Source organism: Protopterus annectens, chromosome 2.part2, assembly GCF_019279795.1.
Source record: "Protopterus annectens isolate FY-2018-M chromosome 2.part2, PAN1.0, whole genome shotgun sequence".
Classification (NCBI taxonomy): domain Eukaryota; kingdom Metazoa; phylum Chordata; order Ceratodontiformes; family Protopteridae; genus Protopterus; species Protopterus annectens.
In genome coordinates, this window is record NC_056730.1 from 709,254,441 (window position 1) to 709,281,161 (window position 26,721).

The following is a 26,721-nucleotide window of genomic DNA, read 5'->3' on the forward strand; positions in this document are numbered from 1 at the left end:
TATATATATATATATCTCCAGGATTGCACTACAGTGGGGAAAAGGGCATATACCTTTTACTTTAATGTGTCAGTGTTATGAGTTTCAGTCAAATGAGTTTTCAGTCTTTTGAACTTTCAGTGTTTTGGTCTCAGTCAAATGAGATTTAGGTCATATGAAGTAGACCCGGAGAAACACACAGTATTTTTCTAAAAGGTTAAACAATTTTTTTCAAGCAGTTAAATGATGGGGTTGTGTTATTTGTTCTCGTTTTTATAGTAGCAATCTCATTTTTACAGACTTTTCTAGGTGAACAAATTCAATTTTAAAGACAGGAGTAGAGTAATATTTCTAATTTTTAGTAACAGTTTTCTTTGCTATAGAAAGAATTAACCACAGTAAAAATATTTGGTTTTTAGGAATGACGTCAGGAACATTGAAAAGAATAAGTGAATCAGAAATTATACAGCTGTCACTCCATAAAGCTTTACAAAGATATCTTAAATCTAACCAAAATGGAGAGATGACTTTACAATTAAAAAACACATGTATCCAGTCAGTATCAAGACGTCCGTATCTCCAGCATTTTGCTTCATCTTTCTTGCATATTATTGCTAATCTGTGCAGTGTAAGAAAACATCTGTGCAAGACTTTCCATGTGTATACTTGCTAAAATAGGGAAGATGTGGACCCTTTCACCAACTGTAAATGAGAGATTTTTATCCTTTGCTGAGAATTCTTGTCTATTTACTTTATTAGAATAATTCCAAAAAGAAATGACTGTTTTACCAAAATCATTTCTGAGGCTCTTATAAATTATAGATATGTAGGAGGTGTTCTTAAGTGTGCCATTAATATTGGTTGAGATGAAATCTAAGATTTTTGGGGTACTCTTGTATGCCTCTAGTGAAGATATGAGCTTGGTATGTATGAATTCCTTGCAAGTTTGGATGTCTAGCCAATTACAATTCTGTAAACTATGTCTGGCAATCAAATAGTCTGCAGAGTTTATATTTTGTTAGCTGAAAGAAACCGATTCCAATATAGTAGATCGCCCCTCTTAAACTCTAGCATTTTATGGGTATTAGATGATATCAAGCACTCATTTTGAAAGAGGTTGGAAAAATAATTATTAGTAAGTTTTTGATCAGTTGATTAGAAAACATAAGCTTTTTGAACAGCAACAATATTTGGCTTGTAAGAGGTGTAAGAACAAGTTTCAACTTTTCACTTTGAATATATACTTTCAAGATCCATATAAAGATATCTCCATGTATTTGAAGGTATGGTTTGAGCAGTGTCTTATTATTACTCAAAAGTAAGCTTTAATTAATTAACTTCCTATATGATGTATAAGAAGTATGATTCTAAAGCAACACTACATTGATAATTGCTGAATTTAGATAAAAATCAATGTTTGAAAACCCTGTACCCTCTTTTCCCAGCTTGAGGTGTGCCAAAGAAGTGAAATTCTTGGCTTTTAGGGTACCAGAGGAACTTAAGTAAAACATTCTTTATTTTCCTTTTTAGTTTTGAAAGGTGGGCGGAGCATTAAGGCTTGGCTAACGAATACAATTTTGGGTAGCAATATCATTTTAATTAGGGTTAGCCTGTCTTCAAATGTAAAGAACAGTCTGTTCCAGTTATCTATTAAACTTGTAATTGAGTTTATAAGATGTTGATAGTTAGTTGTGAGTGATATTTTTATAATATGATTCAATAAGGATGCTTAGATATTTAATGTGTACCTTCCCATTTTATCTCTCTGTTTGATTTCAGTTTTGTAGTGACATTTTTATTTGTTGGAAGCGTCTGAGTCTTATTGTGATTAAACTTTAATCCAGAGATATTTGCAAAATAATCTAGATTATTCAGGAGGTGATGTATTGAATTTTCGATGTCATTAGAAGTTATTAGTAAGTCATCACCAAACAGTTGTATCTTAGGGGTTACTCCGTGTGATGTTTTATATTCTTTAACATTGTCATTATTCCTAATGCAATTTGCAAGAGGTTCCATGGCAAGGGCGAAGAGTAATGGAGAAAAGGGACATCCTTGCTTAGTACCCTTTAATATCAAAAAATGGACCAGATAAAAAAGATCCCATCTTTACATAAGAAAGTGAAATTTCATATATCTTTTTAATTACATTTTTGCAAAGCATTAAATAGATAAGGCCAACTTAAAGAGTTGAAAGCTGTATCAACGTCAAGGCTCAAAACAGATAGACCTAGCGAATAATAAAAAAAAAAAGAATGAACTATAAAGTAATCTAATTGCATTATCTTGTACCTTTCTGCTTCTAATAAAACCAGTTTGATCTTCGTAAATTAATTCCGGAAGTATGTTATTTAATCTGTCAGCTAGGATAGACATAAATATCTTGTAGTCTATGTTTAGTAGGGATATTGGTCTGTATGATGTACATAGGTTGGGTTCTTTATTAGGTTTTAAAATGGGAGATATAATAGAATATTTCCATGAGGGTGGGACATTTGTTCTGCTTTTGACTTCCTGAAATGGGTTAAGTAAAACTTTCAATATATTATCAGGCAAAAGTTTATAAAATTCAAGGATTAAACCATCTAGTCCCGGTGCTTTATTTGTCTTGAGATTTTTTTATTTGTTCTTTCAGTTCTTTGAAAGAAAATGGTTTATCTGTATTGTTTTTGTTGTGCTTAGATAACTTCTTCTGAATGTCGCCTGTTAGGAAGCCATCAGTACTTTTATTGTCATTTGTAGGTGGATTATTATTATTAATATTTTCATAGTGCCTCTTAAAACAGATTTTTTTTTTTTAACTCTAACGCTAATAGTCTGGTTTTTAGTGTAAGTAATTTCTTTGATATGATTTCTTTCATTTAAATGTTTAGATCTAATTGCAATCTTGTGAAGACTGTTAGGATTGAGTAAGATTGCAATTTGATTTTTTCTAGATTTATAGAGATTTTGTGTTGCATGATATCTTGGTATTCCTTATTCAGTCTGCATATATTGGTTAATGTAGATTTATCATTTGATGTGAGTTTTAGATGTTCATCGTGTTTCACTGTTGCAGTCATTACTCTTGGGTTATCCTGCTGGCAGGCTACCCGCAGTCAGCAAGAATTCCAAAGTCTAGGTCCGGCGTCGGTTGCTATCGCTTCTTCCCTGACGTCAGTGCGCCAGGGGTATAAAAGATGCAGCCGACGCCATTTTCTTCCATCTTTCTTGCCACGCGGTGCCCGAAGCAAAAGCAGTTCGCAAGTGCCGGTCGGCCGACTCCTGAGATTTTCACAGACGAATTTCAGATCCAAAGTCTTCATTAAAGCTAAGTACCCCATTGGGGAAACTTTTTTCTTGATCCAGACCGATGTCAGAAAAAGTTAACAATTGTATTTCTTGTGGGAAGCAAATACCTCATAAGGATTATCATTCTTACTGTATTCCTTGCTTAGGCCCTAATCATAACGTTGCTAGCTGTCGGTTTTGTGCTAGATTCAACAAACGCACTATTAAGCGTCGGTTTGATTTTGCTTATCATTACTTTGGCCGAAAACTCAATTACATAATGCCGTCGGAACAGCCGACGACCGGAGTTTCTAAAAAAAAACGCAAGGAAAAAGAGAAAGGCAGGCATCCGAGATCCAAAACCGACGACGAGGCTTTCACTAAGCCAGTCGCCGGTTCGCCGGTTCTCAGTGAGGCGCTTTCACAGCCCCTGACGCCTGCTACCTCAGAGCCACAGGCCGCTGACGACTCCCACGTGGAGCCAACTAGGCCTCTGGATACTCAAGGTATTGGACACTCAGAAATCATTCCCTCAGATGGGTCCGGAGCCGCTGAGCAGGCATCGGCTTCTGAGGGTGATGTTCTTCATCTCACATTGCTGCAGTCCTTACACTTGGGTAGTCCGCTGTCCTCGGTCGGCCCGAATATCAAAGTATTAGGCTGACGTCAGTCAAGGCGCTTAAGACTGACATCAGAACGTCAGGGTACAAATGCGCATGACCGACGTCATATCCTCAGTCTTTTTTGCCGCATGGTCCGATGCAGAAGCAGCGTTGCAAGTGCCGTTCGGCGTTCTGAAATTTTTCGAATTCGGAGTTTCAGACCGAGTCAAAGTTGGCTAAGTACCCCGTTGGGGAATATTTTAGTTTTTTCTTGCCTCAGTGGTTTACCGGATGTCAGAAAAAGTGAATAACTGTATTTCTTGTGGGAAGCAGATACCGCATAGGGATTATCATACTTTGTGTATTCCTTGTTTGGGGCCTGAGCACGACATTGTTGGGTGTCGCTTTTGTGCTAGGTTCAATAAGCGCACTATTAAGCGAAGGTTAGATTGTGCCAGGTTGGTCTTTGGGAAGCGGTGCAATTATAATATGCCGTCGGATGCTCCGCCCGCTTCTTCGAAGAAGCGCAAAGACAAAGCAGCTAAACCCAGGCAAGAAGAGTCGTCCGTACTGGACGCCGGTTCTTTAGAGGCGTCAGTGGAACCGGTGGTTCTGCTGGAGGCTTCTCTGGAGTCCCAGGGGGAGACTTTGATATTGCAGGATGTGGCCTCTCAGGAGGCAGGTCAGGCTGAAGGGGCTTCTCAGGTTACTGTACTCCCCTCCCTTCCTAGGGTGGTTAGGCCCTCTCCTCCTGTTTCCAAGGCTTCTCCCAGAGGCAGGCCAGGTTTAGCTTCTGTTGGTGTCACTCCTAGTTCTACAGGATCTGTGCCCAAGAAGCACATGCTTAAAATGGCAGAAGATTTAATTACTTTGATTAGAGGTTCTTTGCCCCCTCCTGATAAGAGGCCTAGGGTGGAACCAGAGTTGGGGAGTTTTGAGCAGGCTTCGGATGTTTGAGTCTTCGGCTGAAGACTTGCAGGAGTACTCTCCTTATTCTGATTCTGATGCAGATGATTCGACTCCTTCTGCTTCTCCTCCAGAGGATTTTTCTTTTCAGAGACTCTTCATTCCATGAGGGAACATTTTAAGTGGGAAGGTCAGGACTTCTCTGATTCCAGGAAAAGGCTTAGGGAATTTTGCTTTTACCCCAGCATAGGCCTTTGGCTATACCACCTGTTCTGGATGTTGTGGAGGATGTGTTTGCAGAGGCTTCACTTAATCCTGATTCTTTGCCTCCTGCTCCTGTTAAACCGGATAGGTATTACAGGGTGCCTGAGGCTCATAAATATCTTTATAAGAGTCCTAGGGCGGACCCAGAAACTGTTAGTCAGGGACCTAAGGGTGTCAAGGCCTCTGTTGTAAAAATCCGGTTCCTCCAGATAAAGAGGCCAGAGCTTTGGATAGATGGGGAAAGAAAGTCTATACTTCTTCCACCTTAGCTATGAGGGCTTTGAATTGCCAGTTTCACATGTTGAAATATCAAAACTATCTTCTTTCTCAATTGAAGTCTAAGGTAGATGCTCTGGCGGAAGGCATTGAGTGTAAAGAATTACAAGATTTGGTGCATGTCTCGGAACAGGTGGGTAAGCATTCTTTACAATGTGGTTTTGATGCTGTACAGGCCTCGTCTAGGGTGGCTGCCACTGGTTCAGTTCTTCGCAGGCACGCCTGGCTGAGGGATCAGAATTTATCTGACCATGTTAAGACAAGGATTTTGGATGCTCCTTTACAGTCTGATGTGTTGTTTGGTTCACCTGTGGAGTCAGTCTTGAAGAAAATGGAGGACAAGGCTAAGTCTATGCAGGCTGTTAAAGATTTTTTGCAAGTTCAGCCTCCGAAGTTTAGTAGGAATTGGCCTGCTAAGGGGTGGACGTATCCTTCTTATGATTCTCAGTCTAGGGGTAGATCTAGACGTGGTAGGGGCAGAGCTCAGAGTGCCTTCAGACCTAGAACGGGGAGTTCACCTGCACAGTCTTCGGGTGAGGGCAGGGGCCAGTCCTTTCGTAAACAGGCCCAATGACCTACCTTTTCAGCTGCCAGATCCTTCTTGCCTGGCAGCACCTTTGGGAGGAAGGTTGGCACTCTTCAAGGGAAATTGGAGTTTGATTACTCAAGACAGATGGGTATTGGATATCATACACCAAGGTTACAAGTTTTATTTCCATACCTTGCCTCCTTTCAAAGGCATGCCAGACGTTCCTCCTCAGCAAAGACTAGAGGCTCACAAACAAATTTCTCTGCTACTTCAAATAGGGGCCATACAACCGGTCCCTCTACCAGAAGTGGGCCTAGGATTTTATTCTCGCCTGTTCCTAGTACCAAAGAAGGGGAACACGTGGAGACCAATTTTGGATTTATCTATCCTCAACACATATCTGGACATTCCCAAGTTCAAAATGTTGACGTTACAACAGCTTTTGCCTCTGCTGGGCAAAGATCACTGGATGGTGACTCTGGATCTCAAGGAGGCTTACCTTCATGTTCCTATCAGGCTCAGTTGCAGGAAGTATCTGCGTTTTGGCTGGGACTTCTCATTATCAGTTCTCTGCATTGCCCTTTGGCTTATCTACTGCCCAGAGTGTTCACGAAAGTTCTGGCTCCAGTGATAGCTTTCTTCAGGCTAAGAGGAATACAGATCTATCCTTATTTGGACGATTGCCTGATTCTGGCCCAAGAAAAGGACGAACTTCTTCATCATTTACAGTATGTGATAGCAGTGCTAAGATGCCTGGGGTATTCTGTGAACGAAATAAAGTCCAGTCTAGTACCCTCTCAGGACATGTGCTTTCTGGGTGTGAGACTGAATACAGCGTCCCAGATGGCCTTTTGACCCCGGACAAACAAAAGAATCTTTCTCTTTACTTCCATCAATTGTCTCATCAGTCCAGGCTGACTGCAAGGACAGTCCTTCAAGCCTTGGGGTTCATGGCATCTTGTATTCTGGTGCTTCCCAATGCCAAACTGCATATGAGGAAGCTACAATGGTATCTCAAAAATGTATGGACACAGCACTGCCAAGATATGGACACTGTCATTCAGATAATACCTTGCATTCAAAAGGAGTTTTTGTGGTGGGCTCAGGAATGTCACCTAAACAAGGGACTCTCTGTGACCCGACCAGAGGCGAGTCAGATTCTAACGACAGATGCCTCAGACAAAGCTTGGGGAGCTCATCTAAATGGAAAGTGGGTACAAGACAAGTGGCCTGCCTGACTTCAACATCTACATATCAACTTGAAGGAGATGTTAGCAGTCCAATTTGCATTAATAGCTTTCAAGGATTTACTTCTTCCAGGGCAGGTGTTGGTTCTAACAGACAACACAACTGTCATGTGGTACATCAACAAGCAAGGGGGAACGCATTCTTATCCTCTATGCAGACAAGCAATGATTTTGTGGGAGACTGCTCTCAGTTTACAGCTGAATCTTCAGGCAAGGTTTCTGCCGGGAGCACAGAACTCCTTAGCAGATGTGTTGAGCAGACAAATTATGGATCCCCACGAGTGGAAATTGGATCCTCATGTATTTCAGAAATTGACAGTGTTATGGGGAACTCCAGACATAGATCTGTTCGCTTCTCCACTAAACTACCAGCTGCCAAAGTTTTGCACACAAAGGTTTCATCCCACAGCTTGGAAAGTGGATGCTCTTTCATTCAAGTGGAGCAATCTTCATGTGTATGCCTTCCCTCCTCTGCCTCTCCTCCCAAAGGTACTCCTGAAGGTCAGACAGGACAAGCCAAAGATGATTTTAATAGCTCCAGATTGGCCTCGACAGCACTGGTACCCATTATTGAGAAGTCTGGTACGGGAGCCTCCATGGCCTTTGCCTTCGATTCCACACCTGCTGTCTCAGGAGAACAGTCATTTACTCAATGTCAAACTTCACTCTCTACATCTAACAGCCTGGCATATTCTGTTTTAAACCCTGGAGGGTCTCAGCTTCCACAGCAAGTTTTGAATGTTATTTTGGAGGCCAGAAGGCCTAGTACAAGGAAAGTGTACGCAGATAAATGGAAGAGATTTTTATTTTGGAGTACAGCAAAGGAATTTGATGTTTCTAAGCCTAATTTAAGTGTGGCTCTTCAATATCTTACTGAGTTACTGGACAAAGGTTTGTCCTTCTCTTCTATTAAGGTTCATGCTGCAGCAATTTCTGCTCACTATGACTGTGCCCCACCATTGTTTTCTCATCCTTTGTTTAAGCAATTCCTTAGAGGGGCAAAGAATATAAGACCCCCAAGAGCTCCTACTCCTGCTTGGGATCTCAATTTTGTGTTGGAGAAACTCACTCTACAACCTTTTGAGCCTGCAGCTACTGCCGAGTTGAAATATTTATCATGGAAGACTGCTTTTTTGTTGGCCATTACCTCTGCGAGAAGGGTTTCTGAATTACAGGCCCTTATGGCGGTTGAGCCTTCCTTAATTTTCCATAAGGATAGGGTATCTTTGCATACTAATCCTTCCTTTATGCCTAAAGTGGTTTCTAGTGTGGCTTTAAACCAAACTATTCATTTGCCTACTTTTATGCAAACCCCCAAAATAAAGGGGAAAAGATTTTGCACACTTTGGATATACACAGGCAGTTGCGATATTATTTGAGCAGAACTAAAGGGTTCAGGCAGTCTCAGCAGTTATTTGTTTCATTTGCTTTGGGTTCTCAGGGCAAGCCTGTGTCAAAACAAACTATTTCTAAGTGGATTGGGTTTTGTATTGCTTTCTGTTATTCCCATCATGGTAAGGTGATTCCAGCTGGGATTAGGCCTCATTCCACTAGGGCTACTGCCACTTCTACAGCTTTTTTAAGGGGGGTGGCAACTAAAGATATTTTGGAGGCAGCTACTTGGAGTTCAGTGCATACTTTCTCTAAGCATTACCACCTTCCACTTTACTCTAAATCTAGGGCTGGTTTTGCCACTGCAATTTTACAGGGCATTTTGGCAGTTCCTAATGCTTTATAGTTTTGCCATCCTCCCTTACCTCTGCTTTGGGATTCTACCCAAGTGTAAGGACTGCAGCAATGTGAGATGAAGAACATAGTACAGTTTTGTACCTACCATAAATGTAGATGTTCGAAGATCCACATTGCTGCAGTCCAATTTACCCTCCCTCCTTCCCCTCTGTAGTTAGAGGCGGTTGTGTGGTTTGGGTTATGAATATTGTGGATGTTGTATATATTGTACATATGTTTAGTGCAAGGGTGGTTGGTTGTTTTTTGCTGTCTTTTGGTTTTGACCTTTCTCTTTAGGGTCTTCTGACATCTGGGGCAAGAAAAGACTGAGGATATGATGTCGGTCATGCGCATTTGTACCCTGACGTTCTGATGTCAGTCTTAAGCGCCTTGACCGACGTCAGCCTAATACTTTGATATTCGGGCCGACCGAGGTCAGCGGACTACCCAAGTGTAAGGACTGCAGCAATGTGGATCTTCGAACATCTACATTTATGGTAGGTACAAAACTGTACTTTTTCAGACCTACACAGCTATATGTAAAGCCTACTTCAGCTTCAAAAGCAAAGACTACAGCAGTTTTAAAGACAAAGAAACAAGTACAGCATTCTCCAGGACAGACTTCCATGCCTAAGAAACAGATGCTCAAAATGGCCGATGACCTTATTACCTTGATCAGGGGTTCCCATCCCGCTCCTGACAAGAGGCCTAGGCAAGAGACAGACTCTGACTCCTCAGATCAGTTTTCCATTTCCTCTGACTCCTCTTCTGTACAGGAATTCTCTCTTCCTCCCTATGAGGATTTTGATGCTGAAGAATCCATTCCTTCAGCCTCTCCTCCTGAGGATTATTCTTTGGGGAAACCTGCATACCATGAGGGAGCACTTCCACTGGGAGAGCCAAGATTACTCAGAATCAAAGAAAAGGCTTAGAGATTCTTTTACTTCCTCAGCACAGGCCTGTTGCTATTTCCCCTGTGCTAGACATTGTAGATGATGTATTTTCAGAGTCCGGCCTTTCTCCAGACTCCTTACCTCCAGCTCCTGTTAAACCAGACAGATACTACAGGGTTCCTGATTCACATACATTTCTTTATAAAAACCCTGCTGCTGATCCAGAAACTATTTCTCAGGGTCCCAAAGGGGTTAAGGCCACTACTGCAAAAAACCCTGTCACTTCTGACAGGGATTCAAGGGCACTAGACAGATGGGGGAAAAAGGTTTACACTTCTGCTACTTTGGCTGTGAGGGCTTTAAATTGTCAATTTCATATGATTAAATATCAGCAGTACTTAACGTCACTGTTAAAACAGAAAATGTTGACTAATTCTGATTGTACAGAAAATAAGGAAATACAGGATTTACTACATGCAACTGAACAAGTGGGAAAGCATACATTGCAATGTGGTTTTGATTCTCTGGAGGCCTCCTGCAGGGCTGCAGTTACGGGTTCTGTCATTAGGAGGCATGCTTGGTTAAAGGAACAAAATCTGCCTGATCATGTTAAAGCAAAATTATTAGATGCTCCATTACAGCATGCTACTTTATTTGGTGTTAAAGCAGAGGAGGTTTTGAAGAAAATGGAGGACAAAGCGAAATCTATGCAGACAGTAAAGGATTTCTTACAGGTTCAGCCACCAAAATTTAGCAGGAACTGGCCTACAAAGAATTGGTCCTTTCCAGTGTCGGACGGGCCACAAAGAGGCAGATACAGGCGTCCCAGAGGCAGATCCCAGCCCCAGGGCTCATACAGGCCTAAACAGTGGGGCGCTTCTACCTCCAAAAGTGGAGAAGACAAAGCACAGCCATACAGGAAACAGTCCCAATGACTTGCCTCTGACAGCACCAAGCACTTATCTTCTGGCAGCCCCCTTAGGGGGAAAACTAGCACTTTTCTCTCAAAATTGGCACAGGATCACCCAGGACAAATGGGTATTGAATATAGTGTCCCAGGGCTACAGGTTTCACTTTCACACCCTGCCAAAGGCAAAAGGTATGCCAAACCTGCCACACAATCAATGGGCAGAGGCACAAAAACAAGTTTTGTCCCTTATGCAAATGAGGGCCATTCAGCAAGTACCACAGCAAGAGCAGGGACAAGGATATTATTCAAGACTTTTCTTGGTTCCCAGAAAGGACAAAGCCTGGAGACCAATACTGGACTTGTCTTTTCTAAACACATTTCTGAACGTTCCAAAATTCAAAATGTTAACTCTGCAGCAGCTTCTGCCCATGCTGGGCAAGAAGGCTTGGCTTGTAACTTTGGACCTAAAAGAGGCATACCTGCATATACCAATCAGACAATCTTGCAGAAGATACCTCAGATTCATAGCCGGCTCAATGCACTACCAATTCTCTGCACTGCCCTTTGGCTTATCTACTGCGCCCAGGGTCTTCACAAAATGCCTGGCACCAGTAATTGCATTTTGCAGACAAAGAGGAATTCAAATTTATCCTTACTTGGACGACTGCATTATACAAGCAGGGAACAAGGACACTCTACTAAAGCATCTGGCGTTTGTAAAAAGATTATTAATTTGCCTAGGGTACATAGTAAACGAAAAGAAATCAAAACTAGTACCCTCTCAAGAGATAATATTCCTGGGTGCAAGCTTAAATACAACTGTCCAGATGGCTTATCTCACGCCAGACAAACAAAGGCAACTAACTTCTTACTTCAAAATGTTGGCAACAAAGACCCAGTTATCTGTAAGAAAAATTCTGCAGGCTTTGGGCTTTATGGCATCCTGCATTCTGCTAATTCCATATGCCAGACTGCATATGAGGATACTTCAGTGGTACCTAAAAAGTGTGTGGACTCAACATTCTCAAAGCCTGGAAGCATTAATTACCCTCATTCCGTGCCTGCAACAGGAGTTTCGATGGTGGGCTCATGCCTGTCACCTCAACAAGGGACAGCCATTCACTCTGCCCACAGCCAGGCAGTCATTAACAACAGATGCATCAAATTATGCCTGGGGAGTGCACATAGCAGGAAAATGTATTCAGGGCACATGGTCCACAAGCCAAATGCATCTATATATCAATCAGAAAGAGATGCTAGCTGTTCAGAATGCCCTGACAGCTTTCAAGGATCTATTCCATCCAGGACAACTACTGATAAGGACGGACAATACTACAGTTGTGGTACATAAACAAGCAGGGCGGCACACATTTCCTACCACCTCTGCAGACAAGCCATGACTTTGTGGAACGCAGCATTGACTTATCAAGTACACCTGCAAGTACAATTCGTGCCAGGAAAGAACAATACTCTGGCAGACGAACTAAGCAGAAACCTTACGGATCCCCATGAGTAGAAACTGGATCCACAAGTCTTCAGCATGATAACAAAGGAATGTGGATGACCAGACATAGATCTATGTGCCTCCTCTCACAACTGCCAACTACAGAAATGCTGCACAAGGACTTATCACAAGCAAGCATGGAAAGTGGATGCTCTGTCATTCAGCTGGAAAAGTCTAACAGTATATGCCTTTCCTCCTCGGCCTCTCCTCCCCAAGGTACTCCTAAAGGTCAGACAAGAGAAGCCAAGAATGATTGATTGCCCCAGACTGGCCACGCCAGTACTGGTACCCAATCTTAAAAAGCTTGTCTCAAGGCCCAGCCTGGACATTGCCTCTAATTCCTCACTTACTGACCCAGCGAAACAATCAGATTCTGCACAGCCAACTCAGGACCCTAAATCTGGCAGCATGGCGGATAATGTAAACATTCAAAGCACACCTCTCTCTAAAGCAGTGATGGATGTTATTTTGGAGGCCAGGAGGCCCAGTACCAGAAAATCTTATGCAGAAAAATGGAAAAGATTCTGTGCCTGGAACCAGGCACAAGGAATTGACACATCTGTACCAAATATTCCTCAGATTTTACAATACCTAACTGAGATGCTAGACAAAGGCCTATCCTTTTCATCAATTAAAATTCATGCCTCTGCCATTTCAGCTCATTACAATACGGAACCTCCTATTTTTTGCCATCCATTGCTAAGGCAGTTCCTCAGAGGGGCCAAAAACATAAGACCTCCAAGGAGAGCCCCAATACCTGCATGGGACCTCAATTATGTCTTGGAAAAACTCACACTACTGGCTTTTGAGCCAGCCAATACAGCTGATATAAAGTTTTTATCTTGGAAAACAGTTCTGCTCCTAGCATTAACCTCTGCAAGACGAGTTTCAGAGTTAGAGGCACTCATGGCTGTGGAACCTTTCATCATTTTCCATCCAGACAGGGTTTCTCTAAGGACGAACCCAACATTTATGCCTAAGGTAGTGTCCAGTGTGGCCCTTAACCAAACCATTCATTTGCCTACTTTTATCCAAATCCACAGAATTAAGGGTGAGAGACTTTGCATTCCTTGGACATACACAGACAACTACGCTTGTACTTGGACAGAACTAAAGCTTTCAGAAAAACTGAGCAACTTTTAGTGGCATATGCTGCAGGATCTCAAGGAAAGCCTATCTTAAAACAGACTATTTCAAAATGGATAGGCCACTGCATTCATTTCTGCTACTCACAACATGGCAAATCAGTGCCCAAGGGCATTAGGCCTCATTCTACCAGGACAGCAGCCTTTCTCAGAGGAGTACCAACCAAAGACATTTTAGAGGCTGCAATTTGGAGTTCAGTGCACACCTTTACAAAGCACTACCATTTACCTCTCTACTCTAAATCCAGAGCAGGCTTCGCCACTGCAGTTCTGCAAGGCCTTATAGCCTCTCCTAATCCTATTTAGGCCCAGCCACCCAGCCTTAGCTTTGGGATTCAACCCAAGAGTAATGACTGCAACAATGAAACACGATGAACATAGTACAGTTGTGTACCTACCATAAATGTAGATGTTTGAGTGTATTCACTGTTGCAGTCCAGGTTACCCACCCACCATCCCTCTTCTCTTTGCTGGGACTTACCTATACTTCTCTATCCTATACAACCTATGTGGTGTATTTGCTTGTAGATGAAGGAAATGTTTATTTTACTGCATGCATAATGATTGGCATAATATTTTTAGCCTACCGTATTGGGGGCACCTGACATCTGGGGCAAGAAAAACTGAAGAAAATGGCGTCGGCTGCATCTTTTATACCCCTGGCGCACTGACGTCAGGGAAGAAGCAACAGCAACCAACGCCGGACCTAGACTTTGGAATTCTGGCCGACTGCGGGTAGCCTGCCAGCAGGATAACCTAAGAGTACTGACTGCAACAGTGAATACACTCGAGCATCTACAGTTATGGTAGGTACACAACTGTACTTTTTAGCTTATCAATTTCATTTTATATGTCTACTTGTTTTCTATCCCATTCTTTTCTTTTGTTTATATACCAACTTTTAACTTTGCCATATAAGACCACCTTTAGAGTGTCCCATACAATCATATCTGAAACCTCTCCATTGTTGACATCCATGTAATGATTTATTTCATTTAGAAATCATTCTTTAAATCCTTTTACTAAATAAGCAGGTAATCTTTGGCAGAAATTTAAAAAATCACTATTAATTGTTATATTGAAGGTGATAACATTGTGGTTGTATATAGGGCATGATGTCAGCACTACATTCTCTATTTTTGATAGTAAGGAACTAGTTACTAAGACTATGTTGGTCTGTGTGCCGAACCTATAAGAATACTGAGAATATTTTAAGGAAGACAGTAGTTTTATACAATTAATGTCAGATTCCTGTCTTTCGTATAATTGTTCAGATGCTTAGTTATTGGGGATAACTTGAAGGGCTTAGAGCTTGTAGTAGCAGTGGGGGACAAAATACAGTTAAAATTACCTGCAAATAGTATTTCACCTTTAGACCTTGATGTTATAGTGTCCAAATGTTTTTTTCCCAGTTTTTGTACCAATACCTGGTATCCAGTAAGTATTAATGAAGGTATACATCATTTTATTCAGTATTAGTTTAACTAAAGCAAGCATACCATCATTGCTTGAATACGAGTCAACTATATCTGGTAATCTTACTGATTTTTTTGCATAAGATTAAGACACCTCTTCTGTTAGGGTTAAAGTGTGAACTTATCAAAATTTTATAATCTTTGAAAGTTAATTTGCGTACATCCTCTGATAAATGAGATTCCCGTATAAATGCAAAATCAGCTTTATGTAGAGTTACATTTTTAACACTACCTCTTTTCATAGGGTTGTTCAACCCATTGGCATTTAAAGATAAAATATTAAAAACTGTCATTTAGTAGATACTGCTACTTTAAGTAAAATTGAAAAGTGTTTTCTTGGTTCATTGTGTTAAATACCATACTTGAAGTTGTGATGGACAATATAAAAACTCTGAATTTAAAAACAATAAAACCATGCATTTTAGCAACCTTCTGCATGGATAAACTAAATCCAGGCTTGCTATGCTCCTCATAGAAGCCACAAACTAACTCTCTCATGACATCTAGTGACAATTCTTATCTACTGCAGAGTAATAGCAAGCAGAAGGGAAGCAGTATTCTTCTCCTTCTTCTTCTTTCAGCTTTTCCCGGTTAGGGGTCACCACAGCAGATCACCTGTCCGCTCATGATTGGCAGTGGAGTTTTTTACGGTGTCAAGCTGCCAGCCCAGTGCCCAACCTTCCACTGAAGGCATGCACTCACACCTAGGGCCAATTGAGAGTGTCCAATCCACCTACAGTATGTCTTTAGGATGTGGGAGGAAACCGGAGCACCCGGAAGAAACCCACGTGACCACAGGGAGGACATGCAGACTCCGCACAGGAAGCACCCCAGCTGAGGATCGAACCGGAGAACCTCTTGCTGTGAGGCAGGAACGCTAACCGCTGCACCACTGGGGCCACCAAGAAGGAAACCGTATATGCATTAAAAATTATAAAAGGGAAGAGTCCGTTTACAATGCTGTATATACATTGATTATAAAACATTAACTTCCATATAGCATACTAGAATTATTTAGCTAAACAAACTAAATGAAGTGAGTTGACTAAATTATTATTAATTATTGTAAATAAATGCAGGTATATTATGTTATTTAAACAGAGAAAAATGCATTTAAAACTGTCACTGCTAAGAACAAGCTGTTTATAATACTTCTTTAAACATACACACACAGATTATCTGTCTTCTTCTTTCGGCTTTTCCTGTTTTTTTTTAGTTAAAAATGGTTGTTAAATGAGTAAAAATACTATTCAAATGTCCATTCTTGAATCCAATTGGCTGTTGAAGTTCAGTGAAGAAAAACAGGTTCAGAGGTCACACCTACTTCTTGAAGACGTAAGTTGTTCCTCACGTGTATGGGAAATACCTGAAGTTGTTAGAAGCTCAAGCTTGCCACAGAAGTTGTAAAAACCATCAAGAAAAGTCAGTAGGTGGGAATTTTATGATAAAGTGAAGACTTTTAAGCATAAAAATGCTTGTAGATGTTAAAACAAGCCACGAGCAGTGTAAAAAATCCATTTTTAAAGCATTAACATGTAAAATAGTGAAATAATCAAAGAAAACAATCTAAAATATTAATTATATATACATTTTAGTTATAATAGCAATAGGAACATATAAAAATCTAAGTAAAACAAGTACATATATATTAATAAAAATGTTAGTACTTTTTAGAATACCTGTATGTAACATATTAAGCATCTTCTTTATTTCTAGTATTTATGTACTATATTACTGATAAAGGGAAAGGTATATAAGAAGAATTGGATATAAAATATATGATATATATATATATATATATATATATATATATATACATATATACACACACACACACACACATATATATATATATATATATATATATATATATATATATATATACACACACACTCACATACATACACACGTATATATATATACACACACACACACACACACACATATATATACATATCCATATGTGAAACATGGGTAATTCTATAGTGTTTCACTGATGATATGTATATGAAAAGATTTCAGTATAAAATAACAGACTGCAGTTTACATAAAGTCTTAAACCTATTTGATCTAATTGAGTAACGTGTATTACTTAAAAATTAGCATTGTTGTGAGTAAGATAGGGGAAAAAAAGAAAGCTACATTACCTTTTGTGTGCGGTTCCACAGTAGTTAAAAGAAGACGTAATCTGAGGAAAAGGAAAATTAAGTATATTTACTTGTCTCTGGATTTCTTTTTTTTTCCTTTAGTTGTCCATTTATTTTTGAAGCTTGTCTTTTTAAATTCACTGAAAAATCCATGGGTTCAGGCTGACGTAAAAGGTTATTTTTTGGATAAATGTGGATGATGCTTCAAGGGAGTCAAATGTTTTCCTTCCCTCTGGCAGGGATAGTCTTATTCTTGCAGGAAATATGAGTTGGGCTTTGATTCCTTCCTCCTTCAAAGATTTTATTAATGGGACACATGCTTTTCTTTTAGACATTACAAGGGATGAAAAGTCATTGTCAGATCTGATGATTTGGTCACCTATTTTCAGTGGAGCAAGGGATCAGGCAGTCCTTAAAACAAGGTCCTTGTCTTGAGTGGAAATAAATTTTACAATAATAGATCGAGGACGGATGTTTTTGCTGGTTGAAGGAATTGTGGTTAAAGATCTGTGTACCCTCTCAATCCTGAAGATAGTGCTTCCAGCAGGTTTAAGGTTTTAGGAATCCAAGAAGTTAGGAAGTTAATCATATTGTCCTTCTCCATCTGCTCCGGGATGCCATAGATTCTTGTATTATTTCTCCTGGCTCTGTTTTCATTGTCAGCTATCTTCACAGTGAGTCTGGTATATTCTCGAAGAAGAAAGTCTATGTTTTTCTCTCTTTCTGTTAATCTGTAGTCTGTATCTGTTATAGAGTCTTCAAGTGCAGCAATCTGGTCAGGTTGTTGTTTGAGGACATCATTCAGTATGTCTGTTTGTTTGGTAGTATCTTCCTTTATATTGTTAACTTTTAGGTTTAGTCTGTTTACTTTTATCACCAAATCTTGAACAGTGGTAAGGATTGCCTGTATTTCTTTCTTCAATGGATTTTCTTGCCGGGAAAACTTGGAGTTGCTCATCTTCCTTTATGGATGAAGTTTGTGTCCTTCTTCTGGAGTGTGTGACAGGAAAATATGAAGATTTTTATTAAAAAATTACACCAACTTGTAGCTTACGACTTCCATAATGTAGATTTGTTGATTTCAGGTAGTTATTGGTGAAATTAGGTACGAATTCCTGTCAAAATAGGATGAGCACTGCAGAGCTTAAGAATTCTGCTGCTTTCAGCTTGCCATCCAAGTCATGCCCCCCCCCCCCAACTGTCAGCAAAACAGTAATTCTTAACTACCACCCCAGGCCCACATGTACTGAATCTCCTTAGAATGAAAGTTAATTGTCTTGTCTTGGTAATAAGGTGTTGTTCTTGGTGAAAGCATGGTACTACTCCAGACCAGTGTCTTTCCAACCTCTTAACACATGCATAGTAAGTTCCATCTTGTCTCTCTGTAAGTCATGGAGATCCTCAAATTACTCACTTCCACATGGGCCCTGAGTAGGTTATAGACATACTTTTCTGGTTTAAAGGGCCTTAGCAGTGTAATGTAGCTTACAGTCACCCTATTGTCCAGCTGTTGAGGTTGGAGTCTGTCTGCTGAATGTATAGTCACCTATGACTAATGTATTTTCTTGTGTGGAAGAAGACTTGGAGAACCTTAAGGGTTTAGGCTTGTTTTCCTGGTCACTCTTGGGTGAGCTGTGTGGATCTGCATTATGGATGAGTGGTGAAGGAGTAGGTGTTGCCTTTTGCGCTGGAGGTCAGGATGTTTTATAGCATGTTCTTAGAAGGCTTTAGCAAATCTTCTTTACAGATTCAGCACCATTTGCGGACCTAGTGATGTGGTTAATACTGTATTGTGGCAGTATATAATGATTATTGATAGTGGACTGATGTGAGAGGTTTACCTAAATTTTTCTGAAATATTTACATCTCTCACAGGTTGCACTATCAATTGATAGTAGCATTGAACAGCAGGTAAGCATAAGGCAGTAGATATACTGCCTCAGAACAGCCAGTGTGATAATTTACATGTATATGCCTTTACACAGATTTTGTCTGATGTAACAGTAATGAGATTGACTATACTGTGCTTATTTTCTTGGAACCAAGAAATATAACAAGAGTAAACAAATAATGAAATAAATTATTTACATAAACATTGAGCTTAGTGAACACACCCAGCAAGTCCTTGCCTGTAAAGTTACCTGTAACTAAAGGAAGTAAGCAAGCACCCCCTTTTAGCTAGGTGTCAGTAATATCCCCGTGTCACTTTGAAAGCATGCTTCTCTCCTAGCTAGGTATCAGTCACATTCCCCCTAGTCACCCTCTGCATCTTTTGAAAAGTATATGCATAATTATAAGCTCTTCATCCAATCACAGTTAAACATTTATATCCTGCTTGATAACCCAGCTGGTTATGATAAAACATGTAATCATTGTATTCCAGTATTAACACTTTATGACATGAAATATCAAAACTTACTTCGAAGGTGAAAGTTTGTGTTCCAACTTCTCTTCACAGTATTGAAATTTATTATTATTATTACATGAAATCTTTCTTTTGTTGTAGTCTCAAGAGAAAGAATGAGGCCTTCTTTTTAGATGACCAGTAACCTTGTACTGATAAATTTTAACAGGCTGTGATGTTATGAGATGGTGCCATCTCTGCCAGGGAGAGTGGGGCAGTACATGTGTACATATGCCAGCATAGCTAGCTGGAGTTTTGTAAATAATTTTTTGTTATTTGACTATCACACTGATTTGAGTTAATTTATATTTGTAAAGCTACTTATGTTAAAAATGCATCAACAGTAGATCCTGCTGGACAGAGAGAATGTATGCATATATATTAGGTTGCATTGTTGTAACTGATCATTTGTGTATGTTTATCAGAGAACCCCAGAAGGGTGGAAAGTTTGAAATCGTGTTATAGCTTTCAGATGCACCCACAGGTCTTAGTAATGCTCTGTGTGTGTATTGTACCAGAGTCAGGTGACCAGAGGTGATGTCATCCTCTAGCCAGCATCTGGTTTCTCTGGAACTCTTTCAGCAGCACTTTGGAACCTGACAGGAAAGATTTTTGACAGGAAATATATATCTCGCACATCAACAGACATCATCTAGCTTTTGCTGTGGTGAGTCACTCAGCACACATCAGCTTGCCTTGCTTTAGTAAGTAGTCAGGGAACAGTAACTATTTAGTCAGTCAGGGACATTTAGTGAGAATAGTTTAGTATTGTTTTCTGCATCTGTGAGAAACTATACAACTGCATTATTTTTTTTTTATATAGCTGTGGTTGAAACTCTATTGTTTATTGTATTCTGTATTCTGTTTCTGTTTTAGTTATCATTAAACATTTTAATCCCTTTCATTGTTGCTGGTCCTTTAGATAATACTTCTAACATCTTGAGAGTTCTTATGCTTATTTTAGTGACACTGTGGCTGCTCCTGAAAGCCTTGCTTCTTTGGTCATACCCTACCATTTGTCTTAAAGTCTTTTGGCTTTTCCCGGTTAGGGGTCGCCAAAGCGGAACTCCGGTCTGCTAATGATTGGCAGTGGATTTTTATGGTGCCGAGTTGCAAGCCCAATGCCCAACCTTCAAAGAAGGCACATCCATCCATTCACACACACACCTACCTGCATGTCTTTAAACGTCACTTGACTGGGGAGGACATGCCGACTCAACAGAAGGCACTCCAGCCGAGAATCGAATGGGAGAACCTCTTGCTGTGAGGGGACAACGCTAACCACTGCACCACTGCGGCCTCTCATAATGTACCATTTGTATTAGTATTAATTTTACACTGTATAATTGGCTGCCCTTTGTAAGAGCCTTAGGGTAGCTGATTGGTGGCAGCATGATTACCTCAGACTCTAGGCAGAAAGAGGCACAGCTACTAAAGCTGTGCCAGCTTTTCTCAGGTGTGTGTGTGTGTGTGTGTGTGTGTGTGTGTGTGTGTGTGTGTGTGTGTGTGTGTGTGTGTGTGTGTGTGTGTGTAATTGAAACTGAAATATCAAAGTGAGCTACTGGGAACAAGGACACAGTGCTTCAAAGTGGTCAGTGTGGAGTTTTGTATGGGTCTGGAAAGAGAAAGAGAGTCCAGCCCCAGGTCTGGAGTATGCTCTTAAGAGAAATTATGCTTGGTGCAGGGAGCTGCATCTGAAAATACTGTGTGAATCCGCCATTGGTCTTAGTGACTGTCCCTCACCAGAGTCAGTGGTGAGGACTAAGTCTCCTTGATTGCTGGCCTGGACCCATCATACAGACAATTGGGTCTTTAGGTAAAAACATATTCCTGGATCTGTCAGTTTAAATCAGACCTATTTTAACTGTTTCAGTACTATTGTAGGTCAACCATTTTGCCTGTTAAATTATTGATAACAAATCTTTCCATGTATTCTTGTAAGAACATGTCATCAGCTTGATATATTGTACTATCTGACATCCATATTTCTAAGTACAACAGGTCTTTGCAGTTGAATTAATTAACAAGTATATCATTGCCTTATGTAAACTCTGCCAAAGCCATAATGTAAAATTAATGCCTTATTATCCATGGAGTCTTAGGAGAATAGTGAGAGCTTCAACATGCCTGCTTTTTAGACCACAAAGTTAATTAATGTTTAACTTATCAATGAAAGTATTATTGCAAATTGCAGTTGTCGAGATACAATCACCAGTACTAGGTTGTTTGTGTCTTTCGGCTTTTCCCGGTTAGGGGTCGCCACAGCAGACCTCCGGTCCGCTAATGATTGGTAGTTGATTTTTACGTGCCGAGTTACCAGCCCTGATGCACAACCTTCAACGAAGGTATGCCCATTCACGCATGTCTCCACGCAGAAGACGCTATAGATGAGAATCAAACTGGACAGCGTCTTACTGTGAGGCGACAACGCTACTGCAGCACCACCACCGCGGTTATATACAATCACCAGTACTAGTAAAGCAAAAAAAAAATAATAATTTTTGACTTATTTCATCTTCCAGCCTTCTTTATCTTGCTGCCATCTGCCTGATTGCCTGATAACCATACAATTTTTAAAAATAAGAAACTTTCCTTGGCTCACTAATTTTTGAAATGTTAGCATCTTGGTCAAAGCAGAAAAACTTACTGCTTCTTCATTTCTTCTGGGTCATTTGTCTTCTCATCCAGTTGGCTTTTTATGACATTCTCTTCTCTGTGCAGTAATTCACATTCTTGGTAATAACTAACACATCCTGTAAATCGACAGAGGTCTTGATGAAAACCACAGGATATATTATATGAGTATGCATACACCAGTTATTTTCAAAGAAAACACTGTGGTCTCCCACCTTGTATTATTTACCCAGTTTCCAAAGAAGTGGTAATACCTCATCTTTCACATTAAAGTCTTGAGTCGGACCACAGTAGGTCTGAGCTCCCCTACAGTTACTACTAAACCAGCAGAGCATCTATGCACTCTGTCTTTATTTAGCTTGCAAGCAACCTAATCAGTAAGTCAGCTTCTGTTGTATGTAAGCCAGTCTTTCCTTATGTTTTCCCCCACCTATGCCAGTAATTCAAACATTTTTCCTCCTGGCTTTATCTTTATCAACAACCTGTTTTTTCGTAAGCACCTTTGACTTAGGCAGCACAAAAGCATATTGTTCTTTTTAGTTCCTTTTTTCTTTTGCAGCTCTGGTGCCGGCATTAGAGTTTAAAGCCTACATCATCTCACTAGCACTTTCCTTTGCTTCAGCAGTTTAACTGTTCAACTTAGCAGTCACTTTCTCTATTCCTTATTCAAATGTTGTCATATGCTTTTCCCTTTGCTCTTCTTTGACACTTACATTTTGTCTTGAAGCCCCTAGCTATGTACCACTGCCTTAACACTTTTTCTCCATACAGCACCATAAATGGACGCACCTTTTTGTGGCCGTTTTTCTTCAGAGAGGAAGTTTTAGGAACAATACTTAGTAGGGATCTAATGCAGAGGTGTAACAAAGGATTTAATAGCTTGAGAACAGTATGGTGGGATATAGTGAATAAGGAATTTGGCAAGAAATTACAAAGCTGGCTTTTAACAGTGGAATATTCGAGTGAAGAATTGGAAAGTGACTTTTCTAAATCTGGGTTTAGGATCTTTTTGGAGACAAATATCAGAAAATATTGGAATTGCAGAGTGTAGTTTATGTAATTTTCTTCTGGAGGCTGACTAAAAGAAATCTATTGGTTAAAAGTCAGACTTTTGTAAATGTAAAGAAAAACAGTTTTTAGCTGTAGTGTGGTGGGAGAAGAGGCATGGTCTTCCAGTTTTCTACACTTTAGTAGTGTTTGAGGTTTTTGTGGATTGAGAATATGAATATTGTCAAGATTGGGAAGATTAATGACGACATTTTGGATTATGTTCTTTATAAAGGACAATTCCAGGACCTTAAATAAGATAAATTGTGTGTGTGTGTGTGTGTGTGTGTGTGTGTGTGTGTGTGTGTGTGTGTGTGTACACACACACACATATATATATACACACACACACATTAGGCATTTGGGGGCAGTCCTTTTTAGTAAGACATATGATGTGACAGAAGTATACAGAAAAACTGTGCTTTAGATGCAAATCATATAAAAAAAGGTGTCAATGAAGAGCATAGGGAAACACATATGATAACATTTGAATGATTTGTTTACTTTTAAATTTTGTTTTCCTCCATTATATACCAATTTGTGATGACTTTTTTTTTTCACTTTGCTTGAAACTTAAATGATTAGGGCATACCTGTCTCAAACAGCTTGCTTTGAGGCTGTCTGTATTTAACCTACAAGTATCCTCTGATCCAGCCTTAATGGACATGCTGCACAGCTACAAAACAAGTATCAAAAACACCAAATCCAGGGATCTAAGCCTCATTTGCAACATAAGTAAGACATGCTGGAGGGACAAGAATGTCTCTCAAAGACTGCCCTTTTATGGAACAGGATTTCCATCCACATAAACCAGAGTTCTTCCCTGTACCCATTCAAGTGAAACATGGATCAGTGGATTACTAATCATAAATCTGCCTCTGATCTGGCACCTGTGTCTCTGTTAGAGAGCAGTATCTTGAAAATGCTTGATTACACATACCTGAGTTTTATATATATATATATATATATATATATATATATATATATATATATATATATATATATATATATATATACACCCCACGAAAACCTGTGGAACCAAATCCTGGCTAATATCTAATATTTTTTGGGAAGCATGGCTAGGCTTAAAGTCCATTATGGTCGATGGCCTATTGATCCCATATGATCCTTTGTTGCATTTTTGGTTAAGACTTTTAAAAGCCTCATATGCAACAAAGTCTAGAAAATTTAGGATCTTTGCTTGGAAATGTTTACATAGATATTTTTATACCACAATTAGACTCCAAAGAAATTTTCCTCTGGAAGATAGCAAATGTTGGAGGTGTGACAGGGAAGAAAGAGGTAATTGGGAACATATTTTTGGGAGTGTAATGAGTCAGCAGACATTAAACATTCCCTGCAGACTACTCTATCAGAAATATTGGGTGAGTAAATTGGTATAACTAAGGAAGTTATTTGTTTGAGCTATGATGAAGAACGTGAATTGCTTAGACTTACTTAGTAAGGCCTTGCTGAATCTAATTATGGTGGCTGCCAAAAAAGCATTTACTAGAAAATGGAAATCAAAGTCTAAACCAACTGTACTGGAAGTAGTGAATATACAAACAGAGATAAAACAACTGGAAATGGGATCTTTATAAAAGAGTAAGAGCAAATTACATAGAAAAACGGGAATTGTGGGAACAATACATATAGAATAATGTTTTGGAGGAGGAATGAGATTTAAAAGAAGGCAGTATTTGAATGAGCTATGTAATGTTTGACTGTCAATGACTGGCTAGATTACAAGTGATATATAATGTTTGCAACTAACATTATGTCAGTATGGTTTGTATTCATTTGTATAAATGTATGATTGCATATATTATAATTGATAATTTAATAAAGATGTTCTTGTGTAAAAAAAGATTTTAGTAAAAAAAAGCCTCCAACTCTTTTTTTGAGCTTTGAATTTAATAACCCCCATTATTCTAAGCCTTTATATGCAAAATATGTAAAGATTGTTTTTCTGTTTTTTTTCTTCTTTCCCCATGTTTAATATTTTCAGTAAGGGCCTTCCAGTCATAAACAGCTGTCTGAACTTCTAGAAGTTTAGGTGGATTGGGGTCTTGGTTTAATAAAAGGAAAACACCTTAGGAGTGTAACTCTCCCCATATGTCACACTGCAATGTCAGTACTGGAATGATAACCCAGTTACCTAATGTGAGGATAGAATCTACAGCTTTCTAGTCTTCCTGGCATCAAAAGGAGGTGGGCTACATTCCCGAACCATTGCCATTGACTTGTATTTCTAACCATACCTTTCAAAATTTACATTCTGCAGGAAAAACTGTTACCTCCTGTTCCAAACAGAAACATTCCATAGGCATATACAACCAAAGAATATTCAGTTTTCAGCAACCCCTCACTCATCTCAGCTGCTTCAAAGTGAACATATAGTTTGATTTAGTAGCACAGTCTGCTTTTCCTAAGAATTCTTATGTTTTGTATTTTAATTTTGATTGATTTTTAGTTACAAATATAGCATTGCATCTATTTATATCCAGGTTAGTTGAATCGTCTTGCTTTTACTAAAATTATAGTGTCCCTTCATTTTAGCACATTTCAGAGTGAAGAGAGAGGGTTTCTGTTTGAAATGCCGAGTGGCAAAACCCTGAGCCTCAGAAATGCTGAAAATAATACCTGAAAGAGCGAAAAAATTAACTTCAAGTGTTTTTTGCATGAGGCTAACCCCCCCTCTGCACCCTCTTGATATAGGGGGCAAGTCCCCCACAACCCCCAAACTTATGTATACCAGCTCCATAGTCACATCAACTCAAGGAAGGCCCCAAGAATAAATCACTGCTGATATACACTTAGAAATCACACCAGCAGTGATTTCCTATGGAAATCAACAATCCCATATTGAGTTATTTGGTGTTTTGAGAAACGGGCAACTGTTGATCAAGGTATTTCAACTTTGCCAGCTGTGCAGATGTCAAGAGAGAGCACCAGGAGATTGTATCAGTATAGTAATGATGAAGTCTGTTTCCTGATGCCACCAGTATAGACTGACTTTCAGAAACTTGGGTTTAATTTTTACTTTGTCCAGCAGCATCCACTTAAGAGTATCCTGATAAATGGTAGCAGCTTTGTACAGCAGCACAGGCAGAAAGAAAGTATGATGTACATCTGATGTGTAAGTATTCTGATATTTATTCCATTTGTAGATCTTTCTAAGTAATGTATGCTACTAATTGTGTGTTTGTATGCGTTTGCTTATTACAGGACAGTCACTTATTCAATAATTTTCTTTTGCAGGCAGTTTGGTATCTCTTTTGGCTGGATTAGGTTTTGGCTTTGGGTCAGCTTATGGAGCATACTGTGTGACATGTAACCCAAAGGATGTGAAAATATCACTTTGTAAGTAATCCCAGATTTAGAAACATTGTTATAAGTAATCTGTCCTGATTTTAGAAATGTTGATTTAATTTACTGTAATAGTCAAGTTAAATAATTTTCAGGATTATGACAGAGGTGTTAAAAACTGATTTAAATCTGCTCCTTTGAAAAGTCATAAGGAAAAAGTACAAAAATGGTGATTAAATATGTAGCATCACTGAAGGAATCAGTATTAGTATGAGCAATCTGAAGTAGTTTACTTCATTTGGTCTTCAACCTGTGGGTTATGGATCCATATTGGATCCGAGCCAGCAACTCTTACTAGCATCAGCTCCAAGCTCCAAAATCCTCCCCTTACCCATAATACACCACCACTGCCCAGATCTCGTTTGCTGCGAATAGCTTATGCATCATGATCT

The 26,721-nt window shown here is 39.5% G+C and overlaps 1 protein-coding gene across 2 annotated transcripts in view; it reads left to right on the forward strand.

Moving 5' to 3' along the window:
• LOC122795778 (transmembrane protein 14A-like) overlaps window positions 1–26,721 on the forward strand; it is a 399,694-nt gene that overhangs the window by 104,425 nt on the left and 268,548 nt on the right. For both annotated transcript variants that reach the window (XM_044064107.1, XM_044064109.1), the window contains exon 3: window positions 26,222–26,323. In XM_044064107.1, coding sequence (XP_043920042.1) covers window positions 26,222–26,323 — 102 coding nt within the window. The remainder of the gene's footprint in view (window positions 1–26,221; window positions 26,324–26,721) is intronic.